Here is a 25,884-nt window from a genome sequence, read left to right as displayed (position 1 = left end):
CCCAGAGCACAGCTCCCTCAGGGACCTCCTGCCTTTGGCCCCTTCCTTCCTTCCGCGCTGTGTTCTCTCTCATTCCCTTGCCTGAAAACACTCTAGCCAAGCGCCACCTTTCCGAGTCCTAAATGTGTCCAAATCCTATGTGATCTTGTCCTAGACCAGTTTCCATCCCGGCCTCCTTCCCAGCCTGCCTTGAAAACTGCCCTGGTTGAATGGCACTGTTCTGCCCAGGGTAGCCCACACCCGCTGACTGGTACTTTCGGGCTCTCACGCCAGGGTGGGACAGCTCCGAAGGGCTACTGTGCCTCTTGGAGGCTGCTAAGTTCCCAGTATGTTTCTGAACGCTCATCCGTCTCGGAGTCCTTCTCAGAAGCCCAGCCTCTGGCTGTTCCAGAGGAGACAGAGCATGAGCTTTACACAAGGTCAAGCAGCTTGACGGGAACTGGCCTGGTGGTGCACGCATATAATCTTAGTACTAGGGAGGCAGGGAGATGGTGAGTTCAGAGCAGCCTGGACTACATAGCCAAACCCACTTTGGAGAGGGAGTGGTGGGGGGAGGAAGGAAGAGAGAGAGAGAGAGGAAGGGAGGGAGGGAGGGAGGAAGGAAGGCAAGGAGGGAAACAAAGCAAGGAAGGAAGGGAAATTCAACAAAGTTGAAGAGGGTAAGACTGACCTTGCTGTGTTGCTCCTAGGACTAGATGGGTTAATATGCGTGAAATGCCAAACAATGACCAGCCAGTTGTGGATTCTATATAAATATTTGGCTGTTCCAATTACGACTCTAAGTGTAGTGTCATGCTTTATTATCATTCATGATCTTAGAGTTAAAAATCCTTGAACGAGACTTGTGAGTAAGAGCAATTTGTGTAATTTCTCAGCAGCTTTTGCAAGCCCATGCTGAGCGTACAGAATGTGAAGCATCTAGCAAAATCCAAACGCAGGGTGAGAGTGCAGCGTGAGCAATGTTTTCACAAGCACAGAGACGCTCCTCTTCCCTGTGTTGGTCAGTGGCACCTGCATGGGAGCAGCCTCCTTTGTAGGTGACAAGTTAGAGGAGTGGCCGGGATGGACCATTCTCTGAACAGCCCACCCCTCACTCTGCTCCGCAGCCCCACAAGCCATCCCTCTGGCCAGTCCCTTGGTTCCTGCCAGCCTCCACAGGGTGTCACCTCCTGAAAAGCTTGCTTCACTTCCCTTGAACATCTGACCATCTTCTCCTCTTTCCAAGACTATGTGTATTTTTAATTGGCCAGGTTTGTACAAGGGTCTGATTAATGTTCTCCCTCTTGGGACAGGTGAGATGTTCAGTATATTTCTCACAGGTCTGCCCTGATAAACTGCCATGACCAGGCTGGCTTTAAGCCACAGAGATATCTCCCCTCACAGTGCCAGAGCCCAGAAGTTCGAAATGAAAGTGCAGGCTGCCCAGGCTCCTTCCCAAAGCTCCCTGGGAGGATCTTTCCTCTCCTCTTCCAACCATTGGTGGCTCCAAGAGTCCCCTTACTTGGGCAGTGGGACTCCAGTCTCTACCTGTCTTCCCACGGTTTCTCACTGTGCCTCCCTCCCAGGAGTTCTCCTCCTCTCTTTCCAAGAAAAGCATCTGTCACTGCATTTAGGATCCACTTTAATCCAGGATAAGCTTGTCTCTAGATCCTGATCTTAATTACATCTCCTAAGACGCAAAAAGGGTCACATGCATGGTCCAGATCTGCAGCTGGTATCAGTGGATTGTACTGCATAGAACAGACTCTATTAGGTCCACCTGAAAAGGAATGTGGGTCTCCCGAGGTTAGTTCCAACAAGGAGGGACAAAACCAGAAAACATGCAGAGGAGGATCAGGTGGACTTTGCTGAGGGGTCATAGAGAAAGAAGGTGTAACAGCGGACAAGGAAACCAATGATGGCTGCAAAGCACTATGCCTGAGGTGCAGAGAGCGTGGTCAGAAAGAGGAGCCGGACTGTGGGCTGCACCGGCTCCATCTCTGCAGAGTGAGAGGTGGCCGGCTCACCGACTCTGTGCTTCAGGGTCCCCAGGTGCCTCGGGCTCTTCCATCATCTCTCCTGGAGCGTGTGGATTTCTCCGTGCAATGGATTCGCCTGTGTTGCTCCCCTGGAGGACATGTCAGTTGTGAGCTAATAGACCAGCAGTTTGAAGATGCTGTTTCATGTCACTCTTTGGTGTAGAGGGGCTGAGCAGCCTACGTGAAGGACAGCTGCGCCCCCACAGTTGGAGGCCATGTAAAATGAGGCATCTCTAGGTGGACTGCAGTAGGCAGTGCGTCACCCCAGGCAGTGGCCGACTCGGGGATGTTGTGCATCTCCTTCCAAGGTCAGATCTCAGTTTAACGCAAAACAAACCATTTTGATCTATTATGATTGATAGTCTTTAATAATTGTCTTTAATAATTGTCTTTATTGGGGGTTTTTTATATTTTTAAAAAAAGGTCTGTGGAATCTGTACTCTAAGGAAATATTGAAAGAGACCTGGCAGGGAGGAAGCTTGCTAAGTATCTTTGCTCTTTGTAAGTAACAGACAAGCCGATAGATGGCCATTTACTTGCCAACTTTGTTAGTGTTTTGCAGAATAATCCTGTGCATGAAGAAGAGCTCCTCCCTTTTCTTCGCCTTCTCCCAGCCCTTCCTTAGCATGTTTCTTAGATGGTTGCATCTGGCTTGCCAGCAGCGGGCTGTCACCCACTCCAGCTCCCTCTAGCTCACCTGGCCAGATGTGCAGTGGAGCCTGGTGGCCGGCATGTCACCCTGGCCCTGCCGCCCAGAAGCCTGCTCACCCATTCATCCCCCTACTCTCGGGCCCTGCTTCCTCACCTGCCGCACAGCACTGAGAAGGGGAGCTGTCCAGTTGTTACCGAGCCTTGCGGTGAATGCGACACCAAAGAGAATTAAAGTTCAGTTCTCTGCTTAGAGTTAAAAAGGCCAATGCTATTAGAAACTTCAGAGAGAGTTGTCCAGCTCCTGGGTTCTTGAGGCATCTGGAGGAAGTCGCACAAGTGTCCAGAATCCTTCCCACCCCCTAAGTGGAGGGGTTAATGCCATTATAATGCCAAATGATGCCCATAATCCCAAGGTAAAATGAAACTGAGAGCTTCCTTCACAGGGCAAGGACAGACCGGAACTCCCCTGGTAACAGATACTAGGGATTCTGCCCAGTTTAGTGCAGGGCTCACTATTGTACATGAGCCCAGGCTGGGATGTTGATTATTCATTTCCCATCTATATCTGTGCACTATTGGGTAAACATTCCTGAGAGCACACTGGGGTAAGCTGGTATGTGGTGTCCTGGGAGAGAAAAGGATGCCCAAGACCTGCCCCCCATCCAAGGGGACTCACTCAAGGGGAACGCACACGCACACAGGCTCACACACATCAACATGATGGGACTGTAGCGTGTGGCCTGTCTTCCCCCACCTGATAAACCTTCCTGAGGTAAACTCCTGCTTTCTCCTTCAAAGGCTGTTTCCTATCACTGAGAGAGCTGCCTGGGACAGAACAGGTCAATCGTTACTTGCTGAGTGAATGAGTAAACAGATTCACAAGCAAATGAGTGAGTAGCAACCCAGAAGTATGAAAAAAATACTAGAGGGACTCACAGAGGAAGCATTAGGGAAGAACAAATGAGGAAGAGGAACTTGAACTTGACCCTGAAGAACAGAGAGCATTTTTTAAGATCCAGAGGAAATAGAAGGAATGATCTAATCAATGATATGAGAGCTTCAAAAAATACATAAATTAATAAAGTGTGCCCTTAAGGCCCCGGTAGGGGGGACTGGCAGGGAGGCCACTGAAGTGGGAATCTTGGCTAATTATTGTGGTTTAAAGCTTGCATCTTATCCTGCAGGAATGGAGAGCTAGTGAGGAATCCTGCTCATTAGAAAGGCTGTTCTTAGAGAAGTTTGGTGAAGCAGGAAGCAGGTAGGGGCTGGAGACACTGCAAGGAGAATTTAAGACTGAGAGGACCTTGTGGGGTCGTGGGAGAGGAAGGGTTGGAGCCGAGAGTCACGTGGGGTCCTGGCATCGAGATCTGTAACAAATTAGCAAGACGGTGGTGAGAGAGGGGAAGCGGAGGAAAAGGGCCACACTGAGGGCCCTGTGCGCTAACTTGGAAGCTACAGGGTGAACACTGGAACGGCTCCCAAGGAAAGAGTCTGGACCTGCTGGGGGACAACAACAGGAAAATGCCAGAACGGGTTGAATCTTTATGTCCAGGACCTAGAAGAAAAGTCAAGGTCCACATAGAGATTTATGAATCAAGCTTTCCTAGGTAGAAAAAGGATCATAAATAAACAGAAAATAATGCGATCCTAAAATCATTCTGAAAGGAATAAGGCAAAAATGGAATGAGTAATGAAGACATCATTAAACAATACCATCATTTTCTAAAACATCAGTTTATATCTGTGAGGAGCCACTGAGATTTTTATACATCACATCGGGTTCCCTGGGCTGCACACCAATGTCAGGCTCACCCTGGGGTCCCAGAGTCCTGTGTGCACTGCAGCATCTCCATGAGCCCCTGTGGGCTGGGCATGGACCCAGGGCCCGGAAAGGCAAATCTGCAATCTACGCTCTCCCAGAGCTGGAAGTTCAAAGGTCTCCTAAGATCGGCATGCAAGCTACACTTAAAAGTAACAGGAAAGCTTAGCCAAGCACTGCAGAGGGTAAGGGAGTTTCCCTGAGGAAGTAGAGGAAAGCATGAGGCGCAGGTGACCAGGGAAAGGAAGATGAGAGGGGACCCTAATGGCCTTGTGAAGCAGGCAGACGATGTCCAAGGACCAAGAAGGGCAAGAGCAGCCCAAGTGGAGAGACATCCGCTAACGGGCTAGCTGTCTGGGACATTCACTTTACTAACCCTTGAGCATTTGCAAAGCTCCAGAAATGCCTGAGCAGAAAGAGTGTTAAACTGGGCTAATTAAATGAACCCAGGATGAATAACAATGATGGTTTATGGTGGTGAAAGTGCTCAATGAATTTTAACAATAAATTAACTCAATTTAAAGTAGTTCCGTCTCCTCATGAACAGTGACTTAGCAAAGCACCTAAATTCTACAGGAGTTCGGTACATATTATTTAGATCAGAGCTGCTCTTGCCAAGAAGCATGCCTTCCCCCATGGAAGGATGTGGACAACAGGAGTTTGGCCAGATTCAGCTGATAGAGGAAAACATCTGGAATCTTTCCTGTTTCGCGGTCGCTGGCCCTTCAGTATCTTAGCAGCCTCAATTCACCATGTGGCAGAGTAAGATGGTCTTCATTGAACAGAGCAGATAGGGACTCCATGGAGCTTACAGAAAACATCAAGGTCACCCTGATGAGGAGGAAGAGGTAGCCAAGACCTCATCTTGACTGGGGCATTAACTCCACCCCCACACTGCTGCCCCCTGTAAAACATAGCTCTTACATTTTAAAAAGCATTCATTAATTTCATTACTTTAAACACGACTTTTTCTTTGCATCCAATGGAAATGCAAGGAGAGATTCAGAATTATGTGTAAGGCATTAATTACTTAAATCTGACTGGGTGGTTGTTCCTATGAATGAATGCACTTAATTAATTTTTTCTCCCTAGCTTCTTGCTACTTCCCAGCTATAATCTATTTTCTTTCTTCCCAGGGGCAATAAAAGGACAACAAAAGAAGGACCCAGTGATTTGAAATTCCAGAACTTCGCTCTGCCAAAAAATAGGTCAGAATATTTACTTGTTTATTAATAGAGGAGTGAAAATTTTAATTTTGTGGCAAATAAGCTGATACATACATAGAGAGGCAGAGAGAACATGTATAGCAAGAAAGTACATTGCTAGTAAGGATCTTTGAGGTGATACAAAAAACCAAGGTGCAGGAGGAACCCGACGTGGGCTGGACCAGGTATGTGACCCAGACTGTGCCAAGGAGCTTGTACAGCATTGCAGGCTGGGGCATGCCATTCCTGTCACCCACCCACTCTCCCTAAACAAGAGAGCCACTGAGGAAAGCCACCTGTCCTGCTGCCGGTGAATGACAGGGATGATAGGTCATAGGTCAGGCCACAAGTCCACCAGCCAGCAGACAAGACAGTCACGTGGGCCTGAGGTTATTTTCTTTATTTCTCAATTGAGAAATCATTTGCTCAGCAGCTAGGACATCAAGACTCGCATGGTAAGCCAGGCATGGTGGCACATGCCTATAATCCCAGCACTTGGAGGCTGAGGCAGGAGGATCGCTGTGAGTTTGAAACCAGCCTGGGCTACATAGTGAGTTCTCGGCCAGTCTCAGCTACATAGTGAGACTCTGTCTCAAAAAAAAAAAGAAAAAAAAAAAAAAAGACTCACATAGTATACTGAAAATTCAGAGACAAACACATCCTACCCTGCAGCAGCTCATGGGTAAACCAAAAGGCTCAGTATTATGGGCTAACTTGAAATTACCAACAAGGAGCTGGACCCAAAGTCAATTCCAGCTCTGTGCTGGCCACAAAACCTACCTTGGGCAGCAAGCCATCCCTCAGAGCTGGCTTCCCCACATTGGGCCAGGACTCCTTTGCTCAACCCACCTGGCGTGGTCTGTCTTTCCAGGGATGCCAAGGCTTCTTGCCTCTTAAGAATCCTCACACCCCAGTTTAGTTTAACACAAGGCACTGTACGGAGCACCCTTCAGGACGAGCTACACCCGGGCACTGTGAGCAGTCTGTGGGCCCAGGAATCGCTAGAGGAAATACTCCTGTAAGGGTGGAGCGGACACAGCACTCACATTATTTTTCTAAACCACTTCAAGCAAAGGAAAATGTGTGGCTGTTCTCAGCCTTCTTTAATGTTTATATTAAATACATTTGAATAATGCGTTCTAAGCCCATTCTTGTCATTTCTTGACAAAAGCAAAACATGAGAAATGGAGGGGCTAGAAGCCTTTCTTCGAATGAAGAGGGTTGAAGCGATTAAACCCATCAAAGTAGTGTTTACAGTTACATTTGGGAGAGAAAAAGACAGAGAGAGAAGAGCAATGTTTTTTTCTCCGAAGCAAATTATTTCAGGATGTGTCACAGCATGCTCAAGATGTATTAAAGAGAGCAACAGACGATGTTTCTGCAGCCTGTTTCAAACCATTTATAAACCCAAAACTTTTTTAAAACTCCCACATACATATAAATCTCTGTACCTCTGCATATTTTGTATTAAAAGTATTATATGAATGTATTAGCATTTGAGATATATCTAGATATAGATATGTGTCTTTTTGTTTTGTTTTGTTTTTTGGTACCGGGGATTGAACTCAGGTCCTTGCGCTTGCAAGGCAGGCCACCGAACCGCTGAGCTAAATCCCCGGCCTGAGATACATAAATCAAATCAAAATGCCTGAAAGCTATACATTTGGGTTACTCTCCTACCTTAATGACTATTTAGCCGATAATATTCATTTCCGCATAGGAATGACAGGGGCGGAAGTGTAGAGCAGGCGGCGTCACAGGCAGCGTCACAGGCAGCGAGAGACTACAGAGCCCGGGATGAAATCCCAGCTGTCCTGCTTGCTGGCTGCGTGGCCTGGGACAGCTGTATCCAAGTACGGTCTTGTTTATCCCAGAATCCCCTGAGCCCATAGCAGTGCCTGCCTTTGGGTGAACGAGTGAATGGCCTCGGTGGGGTGCCCGGAATTCTGTGGGTTCCCAGTGAATACCCAAGGCTGACACCCACTGAGTGCTACTAGGTACTAAGTGTTATCCTAAAAGCTTACTAGGTACCTCTCACTGGGTCCTAGTCATCACTCTTGTTAGCCTCCCTTACACGGGAGAGAAGGAGCAGAGAAAGTTCCCTGTGGTCACCCAGCTAGTTGTGGCACAGAAAATGATAAGGATGATTATTAACACTAATATGAAAAACAATGCTGGCCCTCCGCGCCGTTGCCCTCCCAACAAGCGACACGTGGTGTCACGGGCCGGGTGTGCATGAAGCAGGCTCCTGGTGACACACAAAGCAAGGAGCTATCTGAGGGCAGGAGTGGCTCAGAAGATACAGCCCAGGAGGCTTTGCAGGAAAAACACAGATCATCTCTACATCTTGAACCTGGGACCCGACTACAGTGTCCTGTGGTGTTCACGTGGCTAAATCCCCAGATCCACTTCTGTTCTGTGCTGCTTTCCTGAGTCTGCATTCGGCGACTCAGAAACACACCACTGGGTGCACTCCACTGAGGCCACACAGGATCAGTACCTGAGCACCCTCAGGCATGAGGGAAGGGTCTTTGGCACCCACCCTTACAACATGTGCGGGAGTGGGGACTTTAACCCTCATTTACTGATAAAGAAAAATAGCCTGAGAGGCAGTACTTGTGCTGGTCACAGTCCTAGAGCTCAGAAGGCGTGATGACTGGATTTAAATTCAAAGTCAGTAGCATTTCTGGGTTCTCATAGTCAGAACCTCCTTACATATCAGGACATAGTTGGCCCACCATGTCTGTGGTTCCAGGTCCACTGTGGAGTCAACCCACCACACATCGAAAAGTGTCAGTTATGTCTACACTAAGCATATCCAGACACTTCCCTCATCCTTTGTCTCTAGTGGACACAGTCTCACAACTGTTTGCATTGTGTTTACACTGTGTTAGATATTTTAGTATTCTCGTACACCGGAGGTGCCACAGGTGAGGCACACACCACACCATTTCTTATACCAGACTTGCGTATCGTGCATTCTGGAATGGGCACAGAGATGCTGAGGGAACCTATATATAAATTGAATCTCCTAAGGGAGGAGTCGCTACAGAGCAGCCACTACCCACCCACTCCCACAGATACAGTGCAAACTGTGGTCTGTGATGGCCCTGTGAAGGACCCAGCTTCTGTTCAGACACAGGGGCGCCCCCTGCTGGGCCCTGCCTCTAGGCACACCCTGCTTTTCCCTGCTTCCTCTTTGCCAGGCCTGCTGGGACTTCAGAGCCCAGATGCCCCTCAGAGCCACTTTGGCTCTGGCCCCCTTCACTGCACAGAAGGGTAAATGTTCTGCTGGAAGATCTCTCTAGCTGGGAGCTGTATCAAGGATGCAGCAACCCAGTGGGGCATCTGCCAGCTCTCCTCTGGTCATCCCCGAAGGGAGCCTCCACAGCAGATCCTCAGAAGGAATAAAGTCAGGGCTCACCAGGGTTTGTGGTGAGAATGGAGGATGCTGGTAGCTGGAACCGTATCCAGAGCCTCTGACAGGGCCTGGCAGGTGTCAACTCCTTACAGATTTCAAGAGGTACTTGAACAGGGAAAGAGGACAGAAGGAAGAGGAGATAGAAGCCAGAGTCCAAGCAGGCAGGTCAGAGAGAGGTGGCGGGCATTTGGGACCCCTGCCTGCCCCTGGCAAAACAACTCATCCTGCTCACTCCCTTGTCTGCCTTAGAATCCACCAAAATGCCCAATTTCATTTTCACTTTTTAATATTTGTCAGGGGCATCAATAGCATATCTGAAGAAGACCCTAGCTCACAGACATGCTGCCCGTCTTGGAAGAGATGAAAATTTATCAATACTCGATAAATTATGAATTAATAATCACACGCAGCCTTCCAGCTTGACTATGCACATTGCTGGAGCAGGAGGCTTCCTGGGAACTCAGGGGAGGAGGGTTCCAGACGGGGCTGGAAGGGCAGGGGAGAAGCGGGCGTGGGCTGGGCCTCTGAGTGTAAGCTTTATAAGCTCAAGGTGACCCGAGCACTTGTAGAGCTATCCCCAAGGGCTCCTGCAGAGCTTTTCATGGCCTAAGTAATTTTTATAAAAATAATAGGAGGAGAAAGGTGCTCAAACATTGTATGAGACGCATGTCTCAGAATAGTCATACCTATGCACAAGTTTTATGTGTCACCTGAAACAAGGACAATTCTTAAACCGATCGGGAATGCCTTTAAGAAAGGTGGACTCTGGGCCAGGGATTTGGCTCAGTGGTTCCGCCGCCTGCCTTGCAAGCACAAGGACCTGACTTTGATCCCCAGTACAAAAAAAAAAAAAGAAAAAAAAGAAAGAAAGAAAAGAAAGGTGGACTCGTTTGCTCACTTATTGCATATGAACTTTGTCCCTATTCTACCTCAGAGTGAATTTCCTCTGCTTCAAAGGAACAAGGGTTCAGGAGATGCCCTCCAACCTCCAATCTGCACGGAACACTGGGAACCTCTTTCGGGGAAATCTCGGGGGATGCTCTGTTGGCTTCCTAAGTCGGGACCAAACTTGGCCTGCGCGATTCCGGGCCATCTCCCTCGTGGGAAGCCCCACGCATGCTCCCCGGAACCCTGTGCGTTCTGTCTCCCAGCGTGGAAGTCTGAGGATTCAATTGCACTGTGTCCTAGTGCCCCGGGTGGGGATGGATCGGAAAGACACGCCCAGGCGGGGGCAGAGACGGTGGAAAGCAAGAAAAACTCCACATCCGGTCACCATGCGCTCTTCCTTGGCCTGTTGCAATCCCTAGTTCTTCCCTCTCCGATCAATTTTGTGTTCCTACATCGCCCCTCTAGACGCAGCTCTGCGCATCCTTTATTCATGAGCTTTGCAAAGCATCACACTGACCCAGGACAGGGTTCGCCCAATTTAGCCTTCGGGCCCTCCCCTCTGGGCCACTGCGCATGTCCACTGCTTGCCCCACACCTCCCGGAAGCACACGAGCTCCCCCTAGGGGTGGAGAGTGGCACCGTGGGCACTGGGCGCCAGGCTGGGTGTTTCCTGGCCCCACAGACTCCACAGGTCCTGGCTCCAGGCAAAACGAAAGGGATGGTGCGTATTATTCATCGTCTTGTTCGGCACTAGAATTCTATGAAAGCCCCAAATGGAGATAAAGATGCTGCCCACCAAAAGCAATCATGAGGTCTGTGCTCAGTTCTGAATTAAGCAGCAGACCTCAGAGGCGAAAGAAAGGAGGAATGAACTCAGCAATCCTGCATCTTTCTTCGTTTCTCTCTGTATCTAAAATGAGCTGAATAACTGCCAAAAATATCAGCTGTCTTTCCAAAAGTAGGACATTGTAGCTCCAGGATGGCCTTTCAAGTTCAGGGGCAGAGCTGAGAAGGCGCTGCGGAGGTTTCGTCCTGGAGGTTTGAGGAAGGAGGAGGCTGACGTGTGAAGTCACCCAGGTTATTTCTCAGGGGTTTCCGAATTCTGTATGCTCCGGCGCCTGGGGAGACCCGAGGGGACCGCACACTGCCCTCCTGGGTGCGCCGAGTTACCAGACTCCGTGATAGCAGTTTGGCCCTGGAGACCATCCGGGTCCATCTCTATAAGGACCAGAATAATGCATCCTCTCAACTTTGTTCCTATGGACAAGTGGGACGCAAGCACACATTAGCTGCGTCACCGGAAACGGTTCTTCCCGGAAGTGGGGGGGTGTCCTTTAGTATCCTTGAAAAATTAAAAATCATTAAGTGTATTATTTGGGTACTAAACAATTAAAATGCTTCAGAATTAAAATCTGTATGTGCTGGGCGTGGTGGTGCATGCCTGTAATCCCAGCACTCGGGAGGCTGAGTCAGGAGGATCGCTGTGAGTTCGAGACCAGCCTGGGCTATGTAGTGAGTTCCAGGTCAGTCTCAACTACACAGTGAGACCTTGACTCAAAAAAACAAAAACAAAACAAAAAAATAAAAATAAAAAATAAAATCTATATGTGTCATGGGCCTTAAATATTGAAGACCACAGACTTTGACTGGTCAGCCCGGTTCCTTTCAAACTCCATGTACCTCCTCCCTGTGACAATGTTGACACTTGTCTGTCCGCACCGGAAATGCAGAGAGAAGAGGCACTGATGGGAAGGGGAACAGGGATATGGACCTAGGACACCGTCCACATGTGGCCGTGTCACTGATGCTGTTGACAAAAGGGAGCCGGGGCACAGCTTGTTAGCAAGAGGCAGCTTGCTAATGCCCAGGCCTCGCTGAAGCACGAATAGAGCCTATCGAGTCTCCATGAAGTTTGCCAGCAGCGTCTTCCATTCATCACCCTGGGCTGTCAGGCTGGAAAGCAACGGCATTAACACAAGAAGCTTCCCAGACAGCTTGTGAGGGGCTGGTGTCGAGAAGGTGTCCACGCTCCAGCCGGACCAAACCTAGGTGCGCAGGTGGGGCCAGAGCCGGCCTTCCTCTTCTCCCTCCCCCTTTGTTTCTCCAGCTCCCTGGCTCACAGCAGCGGGCTCAGCTGGAATAGCAACAGCTCCATGTTTTGTTGATGCTTCCTCTGCTAATTCATTTGGCTGCACTGACGCACAGAGAGCCCCGGGGTGCGTAATCCCAGAGGATATGACATGCAAAGGAGTGGCGTCACTTGGGTCGCCTCTGAGAGGAAGACTACATCAGACAGGCCGCTTTCGGACAGCCTGGGCAATGCAGCGGAGGCACCCAAACACAGGCCACTCTGCAGCGGCTGTGACTAGGGACTTAGAGTCACACCAAACCCGCCACTGCGGCTCCATGGGCGAGTGGCTTGACTCTTCGAAGTTTTAGTTGCATCTGCAAAGTGGAAATCAGAATACCTGCAGGCTGACATCCCTGCCGCAAGCCTTTCCAGCATCTCCAAAACATTCTTCTCCCTATTTGTGTCGCAATGAGAACATTTAACACTGAATCTGTCCTGTTAGCAGATTTTAATTATACGATACGATATTTTTAACTTCAGGCACCTTGCTGCCCCGTAGATATCTAAGCCCTATTAGAACCCTTTGACCCCTTTGTCCCTTCTCCCCTTAAACCTTGGCGACTGCCTTTCTACTCTTCTATTTTAGACGCTATTAGCTAGTATTTGTCCATTCCCAGGTATATACTTACACTAAACACATCAAGCTGTATGCGTTAATTCTGTGAAACTTTCGGTACGTTAAAATAACTTTAGAGAATATCGAACTTAGAAGAACAGGAATTGTGAAAATAAATATAATTGGGCCCAATTGGCATACTAAAAAACAGTTCCAGGTACAGTGGAGCCTAGATCACTACCCAGATATATGCTGAAAAATACTGGTTCTTTTCTTCTCGCTTGGGTTCTACCATTCCCAGCTCTGCCTGCAGGAGTCTGAGATGGAGGAGATCCCTCTGGTACTGCAGTGCGCAGTTGTCCCTCCTGTGAAACTAATGAATTAGACCACTTTTTCTCCAATGTGTTTTTCTTTTTTTTAACTGGGGATTAAACTCGGATCCTTGCACTTGGGAGGTAGGCGGCAGAACCACTGAGCTAAATCCCCGGCCCCCCAATGTGCTTTTGATTCTGAAATCCATGAGGCCAGTGTCGGAGCGTCAGTATAAAGGCCAAAGTTCTTGCTCCAATGTCTGGAAAACTTCGCCTTGTCTTCAAAGTCCCTGGGCTGGGACTCCCAGGCTGCCCACATAGGCATCGCCACCTTCTGTCATAGGGATTGCTTTCCCCACTTGGAGTGAGCTCACACACATACCATTTCCCTCTCACATGTCATGAGTTGCAAGTCTGGAGCCTTTTGAGGCCTTAATCAAAGACCAGGATGTCAGGGAAGAGGCCATCTGTTTAAGGTGTCAGGAGAGAGCTCACAGCCCCAGATAGATGATCTGCTCCTTGCTGGTTGATTTACTGCTAATTTCTGCAGAATCTCAGGCAACCTGAAAGGGTGCCAACTGCCAACCACAAGGGCTCTGAGGCCACAGCTGCATGGTGCCTGCAGAGCAGGACTTGCCACTTCCTATCGATAAAAAACGGGGACAGCAAGGCTGGGAGGAGCAGACAGGCTGGTGGCAAGACCCTCTTCTTAGTGGCTGGGTCGGGCAATGAGTTGAGCTTTGGGAGTGCCATTTCCTCTTTTGTAAAGGAGACAGTAACAGCTACCTCGCAAGGACACTTTGAGGATTAAATTGGTGCAGAGAAACCGGCAGGGTTAACTGTGGTCCTGGGTAAGAAAACCTCACTGCTTAACTATTGTGTGCCTGACATCCCAGCCACCAAATAGAACTTGTAAATATTTACACCTGCTGTGTGTTGCGATGTTCAATTAATTGCTCCTGTGACGCATTTCGAGAGCCTCGAAGGGAAGGTATGCTGCGAGGGCCAGCAGTTATTAAAGGTGCAAACAAGTTGGCTCAGGGAAGCAGCGTCCTTAGGAGCTTTCCATTTCCCTGGGGCTCTCAGATCAGTGCCTGAAACCTAGAGAAAAGCTGCTCCCAAGAGCACACCATCCAAGATGGATGCTCCGGCTATGTTAAGTTGCCGTTGGAAAATGGATAAAAGACATGTACGGAGGAAATGCAAATGGCCCAAAACGATTTCAAAGTGATAGTGACAATAATGCAATCTCACTAGTCTTTGGGAAATGAAGCGGGTCAAATAGGGAATCGAGTGCTAAGCAGGCAATGTGGGATCAGTGTTTGGATTTCACACAGTAAGGGTAACAATATAAATTAATATGAATTGATACATACAAGAAGCAACTGAGAAGCATCGAACGAGAGGCCATACCCTCTCCACACCATCTGAGCCCCTCACTGCACTGAAGACACCCGTGAAAATGTTCAGAAATGGAATTTAAAGTAGAGCGTGGGTAAACATTTCTCTGTTATTTAAAATAGTCAAAACTAGCAAAGACCTGACTCCCCCTCCAAAATACCATTCCACCAACACACTTTATGCTTTTTAATAAGATGGAAAGATACAGGATGTGTTTGTAAAAGGAGTCGAATCGTTCTTCTATAGTGTTGTATACATATGCTGTGTATGTTTAATTACATGCATGTTTCTTCATACATACATGTGTGATTGCAGAATCATAGAAAGGAAGTGGTGATTTTTCCCTCTACATAATTTTTTTCTGTTGTATTAATGCCTTACTTCCTGTCTGTAGTAACATAAGCGTAAGCAGATGGTGAAATGGCCTTTGATGACCGGCCACCCTTTCTCAGGAGGCTGGTGACCTCGCAGCTGGTGCTGACTTTGGCTCTCCTTTCTCTCCTAGGTCATGGCCACCCGTCAGTAGTGCCACAGGTGAGTGCAGGCCTCCTGTCCTCTGTGCGATGGAAGTATTGGCGTGGGTCTGTCCGGCCATTTGTCCATGCTTTCCTGTTTTTCCCTCCCTTGTGTGTGTGTGGCAGAAGCAACACAAACCCTGTTGTGCTGGTGGGCTCTGCAGTGCAGCCCTGAGAGGCAGAGACAGCAGCTGTGCCCGCAGACTCTGTGGTCTCTGGACTTCAGCTGTGCTGTGAGTGATCAGACAGCTGGGGGCCTCTTGGCTGGAGCACTCAGGCTGGAGCCTGGGTGTGGACAGTCAGGAGGCCGGCCTGCTGACTTGGGCTGGGCTCATCACGGATAGGTGACCAGGAGTACAGAGGGATCATCCCAAGAAGGAGAAGCCAGAGAGCAAGTGTCCCGGGAGACCACGGCAGAAACTGCCAGCCTCTCTGCCCTGGCTACTGAAGTCTCACACCACCCACCATTCCCAGTGCGTTCTGCTGATTGCAAGGCGGTCATTAACGGCAGCCTGAGATCAAGGCGGGGAACCGGACTCTGCCTCTTGATGGCTATGTTTGGGCTGATACAATCGCCAGCCTGATCCTCAGGGTGCTGTTAAGTGCAGTCTTTCCCTCCAGTTGCCCCCAAGGTTCCACAGGCCTGGGACTCGCACACACTCTGGGAGCAGGCGGGAATCCTGGCTTCCCACTTTTTTTTTTAGTTGTACAGCCTCTGATGAACCAGTGAGCTCCACTCCTGCCTCTAAGCCTGAGTCCGGGCCTCATGAAGTGGGTGTGAATGTGCTTGAGAGCCAGGAATGGGACCACTTTTGGACCTTCGTTCGATGAAATTAATTATCATAGGTTTCCCAAAAATACGAGTTGAGTGGTCCAGAAACCACATTTTATGCTTCTCTCCTTTCCTTTTTCAGAGCCAATTGCCCTAGACATTTCCTAGGAACTGGTTAACGTGTGAGTGAGAGCGTGCATTGGTTTGGGGCATGGATTATGATTTCAGGGAAAACCCCATAGAACTTACCAGAAAGCTGGCAGCTAGCTTTGAGGACCCAAACAAGTCACAAACACTCAGTGGTAGCCCAGAGGAAGTGTCAGAGTCACGGGCAGTTGTGTGAGCAGCAGGTACTTTTGGTTCCTCTCATAACATAGCACTCAGCATGTGTTGGAGGAGAATCAGGCAAAGGCAAAGCCACAAAGTATGAATTTAAACAGGACGGGCACCCAGCTTTGATCCCTCCTCCAGAAAACATTCCTAATGAACTTCCCAGTTGGAGCTAACAAAATACATTCTCTCGAGGCAGATACTTTGGTCTCAAATGCACCACCTACCTTGCCCTTTCTCATCTTTTCCCACAACCCACTGAGTCTGAAAGGGCACTGCAGGGAATTCTAAAGGCCGTCGTGCCTCGGAACAAAGTCGCTCATCTGAGACTTTGGTTGGTGCCTTAGAAACCAGATGGGTGAGACAAAGCTCCCAGCTGTACCTCACACACACGTCTCCCTTCCACCTTGCTCCCATCCTCGGTTATAGCAGAGAGAACCCGACAGGTGGGTATTGCATTGCATTAACAACATTCTAGAAACACCAGTAAGGAAGAGAAAACAAATCAAAACACTCCCAAAGCCAATTAAAATGGCGCTGCCTGGGCCTGCCCAGCACACATATATCTATTCCCTGACAGAAATACTTAGCAAATCACGACACCCCCACCTATGCAGACCTACGGGCCAGGGAGAGTCTTGGAGAATGTAACATAGCAAATATAATTAGGGGCATGGCCTCGGATTCACATCAAAGAGCGTCCACCACAGGGATATGTACATTCCTAGATGTCCTACGTTACAAATTTTATAGGATTAGTTGTAAACTATATGAGAAAATGCTTTGCAGCCATTGAAATGTTGAAGCCTGTTCCTCAGCGTGGATGTGTGGGCAGCGTGTTATTTCCTGAACAAGCATGCAAGAAAACAGTGTGCACAGTGTGATCCAATATACATACACTCGCGTGTGTGTAGATGCGTGGGTGCGCATGTGACCTGGCTACAACTGCATATTTTTTGGTGGTTGTTTTGCTATGGTGAGATATTTATTCTCTTCCTTATTGCATATCCGTACCTTCTAATTTTTCTACAGCCACATGTACAATCAAAAAATAAATTCTTAAAAAATAAGATGCGCCAAGAGCTGGAAAAGACAGATACATATTTGGACTCCCACGTCCACCAACACCTTCTCTGAGGGTCCCACAGAAAGAGCACTGCTGCATTTTCCATAATGTAAACTCAGAGGTTTTTCTCCTTCCACTGAATAGAGTATGAAATTAAAGAAGCTGGCCTTCTTTAGAACACCGGCCCTTCTGTCTGAAGTCAGTGTATACGATAAAAACCTTGATAAAGACAGACAGATGTTGGCTGATTCGATTAAAGAGATAAGAAATTGTCCTACAACATTTGATTTTTTTCTAGTTTTCTAAGGAAAAGAGTCTTAAAGGTTCAGTTTTATCCCCCCTTCCACTTTTGAAAGAAAAATGAATAAAGATTTTAGTACAGGAGGAAGGAAAGGCAGGAAAAGAATATGTGAGTGTTCTATGCCCCCTGCTGGCTGTTTGTAGAAGTTGCAAGATAGTCCCCAAGACATCCAACTGCTGGGACAAAGCCCTCACCAAGTTCTTGTAAGCACAAGTCAGGATTTTACGTCCTCCCAGGAGTACAAACCCAAGAACCAATGACTGTCTTCAAAAGTCAGTGTACATCAGAGTCCCAGCAACAATGATGCTTATCCTCATACCCAGCCCTGGGTTTATGCCTTGGAAAGTAGATTGTGAGACGACAAGGAACCTTATTTTTAACGAGATACATCCAATTCAGGTCATTCTAGAATGTTCTTCAGAGCTGTCAAGACCAGGAAGCTGCTGTCCATGTCTGGACCACAGGGGCTTCGGGGCGTTTCATTGGGGTCCTGAGCAGCTGGGGACTGGGGAGTGGGTGGGGACAGCTCCCTCCCCCTCACCCACTCCTTCAGCCAATTTGTAGCCAGTCCCTAAAGTGGCAGATATGACAGCCAGCTTTGGCACATATTTCACAAAAAGGAAAATGAAAATGTAAGCGTTCAAGGGCTCAAGGTTAAAATGACACTGTGTTTTACAGAGAAGGAATTAGGGTCTAGAGAAAGGAATGTGAACTTACAAGGGAGAGCATGAAGCTTCTCCCAGTTCTCAATGACTGTTTCCTCCATAGCTATTTGTGACTTAGAATGATCAGCTCATAATCTCAGGTCAGGAGATTTCGGTTCAGCAAATAAAACTGAAATAACCAGAAAGCACTATCTATCTGTCTATCTATCTATCTACTTACCTATCTATCATCTATCTATCTAAGAAACTAATATACATTGAGTTTCTAGCAGGTGCTAGGCATGTCACCTTGTGTTTCATTTAGTTGTAAAGTTTGGGCTTTAAGTAAAGTGAGCCCAAGAGAAGTTAAAGGGGTTGGAATGAAATAGGCATAACAGAACACAAACCCACTGCCGTGCAGTTGTTGGAGTAGTATGCCAATTAACTTTGGCCTGTCTTTTCCCTTTTTTATTTTTTTTCTTGATACTGGGGTTTGAAACCAGGGCTTCCACACTGAGCTATATGATTTGACTTTTTTTTTTCCATTTTGAGAGACAGACTTGCTAAGACACCAAGTTTCACAGGATGAGTTCAGATATGCTATCCTCCTGCCTCAGCCTTGGGGTGCTGAGATTAAAGTCTTTCACGGTGAAATGAGGATTCACCCAGATGATGGGCTACTGAATCCCCGAGCTTCACAGCTGGAGAGGACACAGCTCCATGAACCCTTGTGTATCAGCAGGAGGATACCGCAAAAACCACACATTTTGCTGAGAGCTAAATAGTGAAAAGGCTCTCATTGTAGACTTGGAAGCAGTGCTGAAGATTTGGGTTGAGTGAGAAAGATCTGGTTAAGTTGAACTTGAAAAAACAGAGAACCAAGCTTCTTGTTCGTGAGCACCAAGCCAGGGTGAAACTGTGAATTGATTTGCCACTGAGAGGCCATTGACCAGAACTTTTCAACTGCTACTTGGGACTGATGCCATTAAACCTGTTCAGTTATCCAAGGTGTGCAAGTGTTGAGATTTGCCACAAGGTCAGAAAGTGACACGTCAGAACTTGAACCCAGAACTGCACATTTGGCCCCTGCAAAATACATGTTGCCCTTGCCTCTGTCCTCCCTTCCACATCACTGAGCCACACCCTCAGCCCCTGGAAACTTTGATCTGCAGCTCTGCTGTGTTACCAGAAATCATGGCTTCCATGGGGCTGGACCAGGATGGAGCTGTTCCCTCCCTTGTGGCAGGCAAGCCCTAAAGCAAGATGTCCAAGGCCTGTGGGCCACACTACTGTCTTTGTCCTCCATCCCTTGTACTGGCCACAGCCCTACAGCCTAAAACCAACAACAGTGTTCCACACAGTGAGATAGAAGAAGAAAATAAGGAAAGGGAAAAAGTGAACAGCCACTTCAGAAAGTTTCCCAGAAGTTGTGAGTGGATTTTCTACTTCAATCCTCTTGGCCAAAGCATGAACTTAACAGCCCTACTAACAGCAAGGCTGACGTGATCCAGGCGATATCGAGCAGCTGAGAAGAGGAGAATGGATTCCAGGGGGACACAGCTTTCCACAGGGTCCTTAGAGTTTGCAGATGAGAGTCACTGGCCCCTCAAATTCCACCACACGTCGAAGAGGAAATCCAGCTGGCAGCCTGGAATGGGGTTAACCTGGGCATCCCCATACTTCTTTGCCAGCATCCAATTCTTCTCTTCTCGCTGAAATGGAAAAGGAAGCCAGTGTTGCTTTGGAAACCTGTCTGCCTTGGGAAATCTGCTGCCTCCGTTGCCTGTAGAAAGAGGGCTCTAAGCTCTGCAGGCTTCTAACTTGTGCTTCTCTCCAGATAACCACGTTCCCATCAAGGGACCTGCTGGCAAACCTGACAGTCTGTGACTTCCTTCGAAGTTAATATCCCATGGCAACTGCACTTAGGGCTCAGCCGGCTGGGGTGCCCATGTTAAGGTATCAAGTGAAGGTGTGGACAGTGTCACCAGCCTTGTAACTCCGAGACTTGAGCTCCCAGAAGTGTTTACAAATGAGAAGAACCCGAGTCTCTAGGTCTTACTCACATGGCCCACTTGCCATTGGCAGAGGGTGGCAGCATCTAGGTCTCTGGTTCTCAAAGTTTAGGATCCATGACTATCACCTCAGACTTGTGGCAAAAGCAGATTCCACACATTTATACCAGGGCCCAGATTTTATTGTCTTTCCATTTATTTTTTAATTAGCACAGATGAACCTGGTGGCCATGATCAGATGATCTCAGCATGCTGGGCATGCGCCATGTATTTGTCTTCCCTGGCTCTGCCCCTCTGGGCAGGAGAACGGGTATCCAAGTTGGTGCCCACAGGGTGGGTAACCGCCTGCTGCCTGTCCACATGCCCCCACAGCATTTACACCACATGTACTCATCTTCGTTTCTCTCTGAACAACTGGAAAAGGCCTGCTAGGCTTGCAGGAGGATGTTTCCTCAAGGGATAAACAGAGCCAGTTGTTTTGTTTGGTTCCTGTAGGTGACAAGTGACTCTCCATAGATCCCCAGCATAGCTAAGAGCTCTTGCAAGAGGACACGGGGAGAGCTGCAGAACAATTTCCTTTTCACAAAATATGTTAGTCAACTTTCCAGCACTATGACAAAATACCTGAGATAATCATGAAAGGAGGAATAGACTCTTTTGGCTCATAGTTCAGAGGTTTCAGACCATAAATGGCTGCATTGCTTTTGGATTCTGTGGAGACACAGAATCATAGTGGAGGGACAGGTGTGGTAGGTCAGAGCTGCTTACCTCATGGAGGCCAGGAAGCAGGAAGAGAAATAGGAAGGGTCTGAGGTCTCAATATCCCCTTCAGGGTACATCCCCAATGACCCAACTTCTTTCCACTAGGTCCCACCTCCTAAAGGTTCCTCCACCCTGTAGTAATACCACAGGATGGCAGCCAAGCCTTTCACACATGCACCTTTGGGTAACATTCATGATCTGAACTATAGCACCGATTTCAATTCCGGGAAGAGGCAAAGACCTGGACAGGTGTGGGTGGGCCATTAGGTGGTGAGCTGCAGCAAGAGGAGGGGTCAGTCAAGGTCAAGCTCACTCAGTAGCAGAGGAAACCAGGATCCACTTGAAATTCTGCTGTTGGTTCCCATTTCTGAAGTTTTTCCATTGTGCCCTATGCTATCTCTGATAGCTGACTACTCACTCATTGTGCATTTACCATGTGCCTTTCTCAGTACTACTTGGTTACCGGAGTGATAACAAACCTGAAATCTTGCCATGGGTTTGGGGAGGTAGACACCAGAGTCTGCAACTATATAATGTATTGATTGTCTTTGTTCCTAGATGCCATGGAGAAACTAAAAAGCATTTCTTAATTAGGCAGGACTAACATCTACATATAATGAATATATGTTGGGGTGAAATAAAATGAAGATTTCTTGCTCCCACCACATCTAGCATGGAGAATTGAAGGAGATCTGTTTCCAAACATCTTCTTTTACCCAATAGCTTCCATTATCCCAGAGGACCCTGAGGTCCACTTTGTCTGACAAGGCATTGACTGAACCAGAACAAAAACAGGGTTCAGCAGGTGAGCAGAGATGGGGTTCACCACATGGGCAGGGTCCCAGCAGCTTCAGCAATACCACGCCCACCCAGTGTGGGAGGAGCCAGGAGGAGCCAAGCACAGGAGCACGGGAAAGGAGATGGGGTCTGGTGAGCACACTGCAAGGCCAGGCACTCACGGTGTGAGGAACCAAAAGAGAAAGGTCCCCTTGGATTTGTAGCTGAGGTTGGCTCAGGGAAGGCACCTGGGGATGATGTTCCAAGTGTGACCCGAAGGTCGGAATGGGTCCAGGCAGAGCTAAGGAAAGAGCCTTCTGGAAAGATGGACAGCATGTGCTAAGTGTGCTGCAGAGACTTAAAAAGAGCCAGAATTGAGAAAGGAGGAAGTGTTAAAGAGAAAACTTCTGGACATTGTTACAGAGAAAGGCCGACTTCATTCAGGACATCAAGATAAGCACAGGGACCAATCCAGTGGGCATCTGCAGTACAGAAGGGAGATTGAGCTCAACACCGAGTACAATAAGGAAAAGTGGGAACTGATAGCCAAGGAACAGTGTTGGGGTCAGAGAGTGGAAAGTTACCATGAGGAATGGCTGGGGATGAGTGATGGTTCTGGTGAAAGTGGATGTCATCTGCAGGAAGGAGTGGGGTAACGACCCGGCTAGACAGAGATGGGCATCAGATGTGGAGGTGGGAGATTCTGGCTAAACTCATCCACTAGGATTCCTGCTAAAAAGAGACAAAGCAGAGACAGACACGGAAGCCTGAGGGGAGGGCCTGGTGGAAACAGGGGTTAGAGGAAGAGCCAGCCTGGGATTGGACTCGGGACAGAATCTTTGTCAAAACAAACTGGGAGGAGCAAGGTGGACACCAAGGCAAGAGCAGATTGTTGGGCTCTGGGGATCTGGGCCAGACCTTGTGGGCACAAATGGATGTGCAGTGTTTGAATTATGCCTAAAATTATATACCTGCACTCTGCCCTGAGGATAACACGGATAGGAAGTCTGGGAAATGACAGATAAAGGACAAGTCCTTCCCCAAAGAAGGACAGTGTATACACGACAAAGAAGTCACCAGATGCTGCCTATTTTTAAGTGTCATGGTGAGTGAACAAGAAATAGAGGCTCTGCCCATTGAGTGGGATTCATGTGGCCTGGACCAGTCCAGAAGGGGAGCCCCAGGGAGCAGGGACATCAGGCCTTGAAAGACACTGGGCATTGCAACTGATGAGCAAAGGGGAGGTCAGAAGGGCAAGCAGCCCAGGTAGGATGGACACAAGGAGACAGAAAGGACAGAGAGACATTGAGAGATCCAGGGGAGGACTTGTGGTCCTCAGTGAGAGCAAAAACCACCACGGTGCCTGGAGGGACATTTACAGAATGGTCACACTGAAGGAGGCCAGTTTCCCACAGTGACATTATACTGAACCCCAAGTTAGACAGGGGGGCTGCTTCCTGGGTAAGAAGGGCCAGAGAGAAGCCCCAGGAACGCTGTGCCCCTTTGATCCTCCAGGCCCTTCACTGGTGGTGTGATCTCCAGTTAGGCGAAAGACTGAGACGCTCACCCGGGAGGCTGGAGAACTCGCACCCCCTTTCCCAGGGAGCTCAGTGGTGCTGGGACCAGGAGCTGTCGTTCTTGCCCCAGGGTAGTGCTGGTGACTGGTCCTATCTCCAGGAAGGGCTGGGAGGGGAACTGCAGGTAGTTTCACCCCTCCGGGCTCATTGTTTCAGGGTAATCACTCTGGCTAGTTAACACTTCCTCATGCAGTAGTGCTAGGCAAATGCCAGTGCAGGACGTCTCCAACGAGCCACTTCTCATCAATGCCCCCTATAAAAGTCACACCTCTATCCTAGGGGTGGTCAGGGAAGTCAGGGTGAAAGGACAAAAGCTCTACGGAAGATAGAGCAAGATACAGAAGAAAGTCACAACCCGCTCCTCCACAATGGCTAGGCACGCCCCAGAAATCTGTCCAGAGGGTTCTCAGCATCCAAAGAGGGAAAGTGTTGTGTCCTACAGAAACTTCTCACCTGTGTGTTCATAAAGAGAAGGTGACAAGAATATTTTCTGCACTTAATGTTCCTCGATGCAGACTGATAGCACAAAAGTACAATGCAGTTCAGAAATATCAGGTCTATAAGGATTCAAAAGAGCACACAGCCACTGGAGCAGTTGTAGTGGTTTTGTCTAAACTGAAGTAAAATTTAAAATTGAATGCTAAGAGGGATGCGTGACCTCAGGCAGTCTTTCATAAAATGAGTCCAAATGAGAGAGAAGAGGGTTAAGAAACTGTTACTGCAACTGTACAGTATTCACTTAGTAAGCTGGGGTCAAGAACACATCTTGGCTTCTCCATACTGGGAGTTGGGCCTGGGCCTGTGACTTGGGTGGATGGAGGGATAGGAACCCTGCTGTCAAAGGACTTACAGTCTGTGCGGCGGGGGTAGAGCTCTGCTTATACCTGAACAAGCCATGGCTCTGGGGGCAGAGATGGAGGGGCTCCCGCGCGCCACGTCTCTTTCTGGGAGAACTGAACCTGCTGTGCAAGCGCCCCCCTCCCCGTCCATCTGCACGGTTGCCATTTTGGTTGAGTCTGCCTTTCGCTCCTCCTTTATCAGTCCATGGTTTTGCAAAGGATGGGAAGGGAAAGGTGGACTCCGGTTCTGAAAAGTTACGGTCAAGAAAGTTAAGAGAGAGGAGCACAAGCCCTCCGGGGAGAAATGAAGGCCCAGTCTTTTCCACGTGTCGAGTGGCCTGCTGCGGGGACGCAGTAACATTGGCTGTACTTCCTTTGCAGGCCAGTACCAGTACCGGACCGTGGAGGAGACTATTCCCCGCTGTGTGAGTCCGCGCTCCCCTGCGCTATCCTGTCAGTCTTCAAAACTTGCAAAATAAGGAGCTTTTCTTTGAGTCTTCTGATGAAATTTGTGTTTTTGCGTTCTAATGTTCCTAATGGCATACTTGGCTGGCAAGGAAAACTGCGTTTTAATTCTTGAGTCAAACATTATATTCCAGCTCCTCGGCTACAAAAGGAAGATAAAAATTAATCCACAAGGTCAGCAGGAAGGATGAAAAGGTAAAACCATCGACACAGAGCTAGCGGGTGCATTAGGAGAAGGCACTTCATGACACCAAGGTGGAATTTTAGATTGAGGTAAATTTGCTGGAAGACAGTTTCACAATATTAACTAAGCAACATAAAAAATACCCACTTTTTGGCCCAGGAATTGCATGGCTGGGAATTTCAAATAAGGAATTAACCTAAATTTCAGACTGATTGAAACTTACTCATTGATCTTTTGTAATAATACAGCAGCACACTGGGATCAAGCTAAATATTCAACAATACAGAAACAGATGAATATAGTAGGATATTCCATTTTATAAAGTCACTTGAAATACAAAGAATTTTAAGAAGTAATGAAAAAGATTAAAATTTCTAACCTGAATTCAAATACCTAATATTATGAGTAATATATTGTTATAAATGTATATAATTTAAATAACATATGTGTATGATAGGTCAGCAGATGGTACAGAGAGACAGACAGACAGACAGACAGAGAACGCATACATCCATACAGAATGTGCCTGTGAAGTCACTGGCTTGTTACTCCCTGAAGTACCTTTTCGAAAATCTAATTAAAGCTATGGGCCCTCACACAGGAACACACATACACAGTATTTTTTAATTAGGAAGCGTATAGGTAATGAATATTGAACCTGTAATAAGGAATCCTTGACACTGCCAGAAAATAGATAATAACTGATAGGCAGCTAGACAGACAGATAGATGATTGATAGATAGATGTAACATTTTTAAAATATCTCTCTTCCCCTTGCCCTCCCTCTCTCCCTTCTCCTCCCTCTCTCTCTCTCTTGCTGTAATAAAATAGAACAAAATATTCACATTCATGCCCCCACCCCATACAACAGTTTTAAATTCCTGATGCTAGGTTCCAGGATGGATTTGGTGTGAAGACCTATTTTTGTTCACCCATCGCACCTGTGGCCTGTGTGACACCTGTGTGGTTTGGGAAATCACCGATCCTAGTTTCTAAATTTGTAAAACGAGCCAGGGATTTAGCTTAGTGGTGCCGCCACCTGCCTCACAAGCTCAAGGTTCCCAATTCCATTCCTGGTACAGAAAAAAAAAATTGGTGGGGGGAGATTTGAGACAGGGTCTCACTATGTAGTGGAGACTGACCTGGAACTCACTGTGTAGCCCAGGCTGGTCTTGAACTCACAGTAGTCCTCCTGTCTCAGCCTCCCGAGTGCTGGGGTTAAAGGCGTGCACCACCACG

At 48.0% G+C, this 25,884-nt stretch overlaps 1 protein-coding gene across 4 annotated transcripts in view; it reads left to right on the top strand.

The window, feature by feature from the left end:
- Positions 1 to 25,884, top strand: part of Clnk (cytokine dependent hematopoietic cell linker) — a 189,887-nt gene that overhangs the window by 105,168 nt on the left and 58,835 nt on the right. For all 4 annotated transcript variants that reach the window (XM_010641849.2, XM_010641846.2, XM_019210328.2 and 1 more), the window contains 3 exons: positions 5,625 to 5,696; positions 14,907 to 14,935; positions 24,378 to 24,421. In XM_010641849.2, coding sequence (XP_010640151.1) covers positions 5,625 to 5,696; positions 14,907 to 14,935; positions 24,378 to 24,421 — 145 coding nt within the window. The remainder of the gene's footprint in view (positions 1 to 5,624; positions 5,697 to 14,906; positions 14,936 to 24,377; positions 24,422 to 25,884) is intronic.

This window comes from Fukomys damarensis, unplaced genomic scaffold (genome assembly GCF_012274545.1).
Source record: "Fukomys damarensis isolate Sample0158 unplaced genomic scaffold, DMR_v1.0_HiC HiC_scaffold_35, whole genome shotgun sequence".
NCBI lineage: Eukaryota > Metazoa > Chordata > Mammalia > Rodentia > Bathyergidae > Fukomys > Fukomys damarensis.
Note: the sequence above shows the minus strand (reverse complement) of the source record. Positions and strands in the feature narration are given on the sequence as shown.